Here is a 5,620-nt window from a genome sequence, read left to right on the forward strand (position 1 = left end):
TGCCAAGCATGATTTAATGTTACACAATACAGTTTTACCAAGTTGCTCAAAGTCTAAACTGGTATTGTTGTGGATTTAAGGTGTAAAGTTTACCTTCGACCAAACGCCCCCCAAAGSHAHCCCAGCGCCCCCCTTTTGTAAAAATGTCCGCCAGCGCCCCCTGCCGTCCTCTGAACGCCCCCCGGGGGGCGATACCGCCCACGTTGAGAACCGCTAACGTAGAAGGTGAAGAGACCATGAATGAGGTGGAGAATAAAACATTTGAGGTTTGGCAGGAAAGTAGAGAGTGGGATGTCTGTTTTGATGTGGCGGAAGAGGAGGATGCTGAGCTTGTCTCTGAAGTAAATCTGTTGAATGTGTTCATTTCATTGATTCTGTGTAGCTGCTAGACCAGGGGTGTCCAGAGTGGGTCATCGAGGGTCGGCATCCTGCATGTTTTAGTTCTCTCCCTGGTTGTAGTAACAACCTCCTCAGCGTGTCGATGTTCTTCTTAGGCCTCTAATGAACCATCATTAGATGCAGGTGTGTTAAACCAGGGAGAGAACTAAAACATGCAGGACGCCGGGCCTCCTGGACCCACTTTGGACATCCCTGTGCTAGACAAAAGCAGTGTTACCAGTGTTTCTCAACCCTGGTCCTCAACGCCCCCCGTCCTGCATTTTTTAGGTGTTTTCCTTCTGCCACACACCTGAATTGTATGTCTGGGTGATTAACAAGCTTCTGCATTACTTGATGGTCATGCAATCATTTGAATCAGCTGTTCTGGAATAGAGGCACATCTAAAACATGCAGAGCAGGGGGGCGGTGAGGACCAGGGTTGAGAAACACTGGCTTAATGCCTGTGATATAAATCCATGTAGAGATGCTTTCTTTGGGAATATAATCCTGCAAACATGTCTCTGCAAGCACATAATGCTGCAATCCTGTTACTCTGGCTAGGTCCTTTTTAGGGTTTGGAGTTCATACAACTTAAGATCTTACCTTGCTCATCATGACTTCATGGAAAACATAATTAGAACTTAGAGATGTTAATCATCTGCACCGGTTGTAAAATATCACATTGCTGCTATGGCTATTCATCATAACAAATGTCAAAAAGTAAGGAAGTGCCCGTAATAACCTTCCAGCTGTACGACATTCAAAACTAGAGTGAGTAATTGCCCTAAAAAGTAATATTTTAGCCAGAAGGTGGTGGAACCAACTTCTTTAAGTAGATTAATTAGAATGGAATGGAGCTGCACCTTGAACAGCTCAATTCTAGAATCATAATAATTATGGTAAAATATTTCTTTTCATATTTTTTCTTCACTAAATAAATTAAATCCAATTCAAATTCAAAAATACTTTATTAATCCCAAAGGGAAATTAAACAATAAATAAAGGTTCTCAAATTAGAGGTTGAATTTTTCTAATTTTTTTATGCTGCTGGCATAAAAAATTATGCCAGCAAGCTTGTATTTAAATACATAAATATAAGCCTGGTGTATTTAAGGCTTGTTCCACATCTTTACCTGGGCTGTTCAATCTATTTTCCATCTATCACAGTATGGATGTCCATCAGACCGACGCTCTGTGGCAACCTGTGTCCCTCCTGAAACCGTGACACCACAGTCTCTGCAGGGGAAGACGGTGAGTGTTCACTTCTGCTCTGCACCTTCCCACACTTCCTTTACTAGCAAATAAATAAAACAAACACTAACATGTTTAGCAATTTTGAGTCATTTTGGCCTGTTTTGTTCCTTTTCACACCTCTCTTATTATTAGTGGCATAATTCTTTACAATTTTACATCTCTGAATAAGCATAACAGCCTCAAAATATGTTGTTAGGATATCAAAAGGAAATATGCAGTTGCAATATTTCGTCAAATATTTCAAATGGGTTTAGCGTACAAACTGTGTTTTTAACATATTGAAGGTTTTATAGCAATTTTTTTTATGGGAAATTTGTTTTTATTTTATTAGCTAAAATTCCAAAGTAATGCAACTATAAACTATCAGATATTGCTCAGCTCACAGTGCAGATTTAATTACCTTTATGGACCCCTTGCAGCGTGACATCATACGTGGAAGATCCCGCCCCCATTTCCCAGATGGCTGACAATGACAACTATTGGTTTAAACTGTTACGTTATCAGTATAACACGTTAACTCTTAAATGTACAGCCTGATATATAAAAGAAAAAGGAAAGGAGAGCTTTGATAGTAACTGCATGAGGGAGAGGGAAATAGTTCAGTTCTTGCTTAACTTTGACATCTGTAGCATGTAGATGTGATGTGGAATTCAGTATGTTTCGGTTTAGTAAAAAGCCATAAGGACGGGGTGCTGTGGTGGCGCAGGGGCAAAGCACAACCCATGTATTGAGGCCTTAGTCCTCATGCCGGTGGTCGCAGGCTTGAGTCCCGGCCTGGTGACATTTGCTGCATGTCTTCCCCCTCTCTCATAACCCTCTTTCCTGTCAAACTACTTTCAAATGAAGGCCATTAGAGCCAACAAAACCTTTAAAAAAAATCAAAAGGACAACCTACACAGTAACTCTGACAGATCATAGAGCAGGTGTTTAATTTAGACGATCAACCACTGCAGTGTAAGATAAGCTAATAGCAGCAGTAGCTAATCTACCAAAGTGATCACTCAACAGTAATGACAAAATAAACATAAAGACTAAAAACATAAAACTGTAACAGATTGAATTTTCTGTTCATTGTGTGGAAGTGTTTTTTGGTGTTGAATCCTGAAACATAAAGTGGCATTGCTGTCAGTTGCTTACAGTACCATTATATCTTACTGTACCCCAGTGCCATACAAGCCAAAAGAAAATATATTTTATTGACAAAAAAAAATATATATATATATATATATATATATATATATATCTGCTTTAATTTTTAATTATGTCAGCTTCGACCCTTCATATACACCCTCATTTTCAAACAAAAAAATAGATGTGAATTAAAGCCGCAAGCGGCTTTGGAGGCCCTCGCAGCTCAGTGCCGCTCCGGCCTATTTGCCACCTCGGGGGTTGCAGCACCACTACTCTGTTGCCACCGCTGACGCTCTGACGCAGTTCCCCCAACCTTCATGTTTTATGGCGAATGGCCAGATTTGAGGCTTGGCCACGCCCACATGCTTTGCCATAGCACAAAGCATGTGGGCTATGGCCCACAAAGCTATGGCCCACAAGTTACTTGATCAGTAACTTACTTGATCAGTTGCTGATCAAGTAACTGATCAGTTACTTTGATAAGTTACTTGATCAAAGTAACTGATCAAGTTACTTTGATCAAAAGTAACTTGATCAGTTACTTTTGATCAAGTTACTTTTATAACTTTTGGCCTTCAATGCCTCAAGACTGTGCTGACTGAGTTTGAAGCCTGGATCTGGAAAGCTCTAGGACAAGTTCAACCAGATACGACATCAATGAAAAAGACAAAACGGTGACTTTGATCCAAAATGGCTGACTTCCTGTAGGGTTTGGACCATGGCTCCAAGAAACTTTTTTGTAGGTCCTGACAAGTTACACGTGTACCAAGTTTCATAATTGTGGGATAAAGCATGGCTGGGGTCTGATTATTTAAAATATTCTAGGGGGCGCTGCGGAGGAATTAGGCCACGCCCACCAGATTTTCCACTGGATTCCTGTCGGGGGGTGGACAAGGATCGATCTCAGTGAGTTTGGTGCAGCTGGACTGAAACATGTGGAATCTAGAGCCAAACGTATGGTGGCGGCGTGACCTGTGACTTGGCCGCGCCGCCATGGTCGCCTTCCACTGGAAACTCTTGGCGCTTTACAGCAAGTGAGACCAACTTATTATCAGTCATCTGACACCAGATCATCTTGATTAAGTCAAGAGAGCCAGAGTTGTATCTTTCCAAGTAAAAAGAAGTCACTTCCTGTTCTGAGGGGGCGGGGCTTAGGTGAGGTCAGACTATGACGACATAGGATCGTCAGGCATCCAACCAGGATCCCTCATACCAAGTTTGGTGCCAATTGAACTTTCTATGTGAAAGTTGTAGTGGCTGGTTTTCTGTGCCGAGTACGCCAACTTCGCCGCCCCGGAATGCCCCCTCAGCATGTACGAAAACTCACCGTTTTGATCACTTTTAATGCCACACCTCTTAACTGCATCCTGACAAAAAAAATGAAGCCGATAGGTAAAAATCCCTAGGAGGAGTTTGTTAAAGTTCGACGAAAGTAAAATGGAAAAATGGCCAAAATTTGACCTTTGGCCCAAAATGGCTGCCTCCCTGAGCATTTTAGGGGGTACCTCCAAGAGACTTTTTTTCTTGATTTGGGGAGATCTACCTACATACCAAATTTCAGATCTCTACGACTTATGGTTTCCCCCAACTCACGTTAGGGGACACTGTAGAGCCGTTTGGCCACGCCCACTTCGGGTTCCACCAGAATCCGAACATTTTCGTCGGGGGACAATTTTGGGTGAAGTTTGGTGAGTTTTTGAATATGATAAAGCCCCCAAACAGCCCTGCGAAGTGACGGAAAAACAATAATAAGTAAAACAACAACAAGAACAAGAATAAGAAATCCTGCGATTACAATAGGCCTTCGCAGCGCTTAGCTATTCAATTACTTGTAAAAATATCTGACGTGCTCATGCTCAAAACTTCCACATGTAAATAACATACAAGGGGTCCTTGGTTCTCAGCACACTTTGTCAGTAAGCCCCGTTTTATGTCTGTTTCTGAAATTAGAATAAATTACACAATGACACCCATCCACCATTTGCACTGCAACCCTGCAAGGAATAACAGGCATACAGTATGTGTGGTCTGGTGCTTATCTCCAGCAGTGAGGTCACAGGGCCAGCAACCATCCAGTCACACTCGTATCTAAGGACAGCTTGTCTTCGCGGTAAGAGGGCAGAGTTTACTGCAAAGCAGCAGTACCAACTTCTCTGCCACTCTTGATATTAAATTGGTGGGAATTTTAACTCTGTTGGGTTACCTCAACAATTTCAAGTATGGCCAAAATAACTTTATTTTTGCAGTTGAACTGTTTAAATTGGTTCTTAAGGGTTCAATCCTCATTTTTCTGTGCTAATTGTGAAATTTTTGTATACATTTGTTTAGTTCTGCAGTATTATTCCTAAAACTGTCTCAGTGCTGCCCTCATTAGGTTGAATGGTGAGAATGGTGAATCTTGCAGTTCCACCCATCCGTTTTCTTACACCCTTGTCCCTACGTGGGTGCTGCTGCCCATCTCCAGCGAGACATTTCCGGCAAGATGTGGGGTACACCAGGGCAATTTATTTTTTTATGCATTTATTTTTTTAAAGTAGAATTTATATATATATATATACACACAGTCATATGAAAAAGTTTGGGCAGTCCTATTAATCTTATTTATTTTTATCTCCTAAATATTTGGATGTTTGCAACAGCTATTTCAGTCTGATATATCTAATAACTAATGGACACAGTAATATTTCAGTATTGAAATGGGGTTTATTGGAGTAACAGAAAATGTGTAGTACGCATTAAAACAAAATTTGACAGGTGCAAAAGTATGGGCACCTCAACAGAAAAGTGACATAACTATTTAGTAGATCCTCCTTTACAAAACAATTCCAGTTCAGTTAAGTTTGATGGTCGCATATAT

General features: G+C 41.1%; 1 protein-coding gene across 16 annotated transcripts in view; it reads left to right on the forward strand.

Moving 5' to 3' along the window:
- Positions 1–5,620, forward strand: part of LOC103459572 (pleckstrin homology domain-containing family A member 5) — a 190,252-nt gene that overhangs the window by 112,733 nt on the left and 71,899 nt on the right. For 14 of the 16 annotated variants that reach the window (XR_001776212.1, XM_017302818.1, XM_017302817.1 and 11 more), the window contains one exon: positions 1,546–1,629. The exons of the other annotated variants lie outside the window; for them this stretch is intronic. Coding sequence is in view for 13 of the 14 variants with exons in the window: in XM_017302818.1 (XP_017158307.1) it covers positions 1,546–1,629 (84 nt within the window). In the remaining variant the exon portion in view is untranslated. The remainder of the gene's footprint in view (positions 1–1,545; positions 1,630–5,620) is intronic. 16 annotated transcript variants of the gene reach the window in all.

Source organism: Poecilia reticulata, linkage group LG23 (genome assembly GCF_000633615.1).
Source record: "Poecilia reticulata strain Guanapo linkage group LG23, Guppy_female_1.0+MT, whole genome shotgun sequence".
NCBI lineage: Eukaryota > Metazoa > Chordata > Actinopteri > Cyprinodontiformes > Poeciliidae > Poecilia > Poecilia reticulata.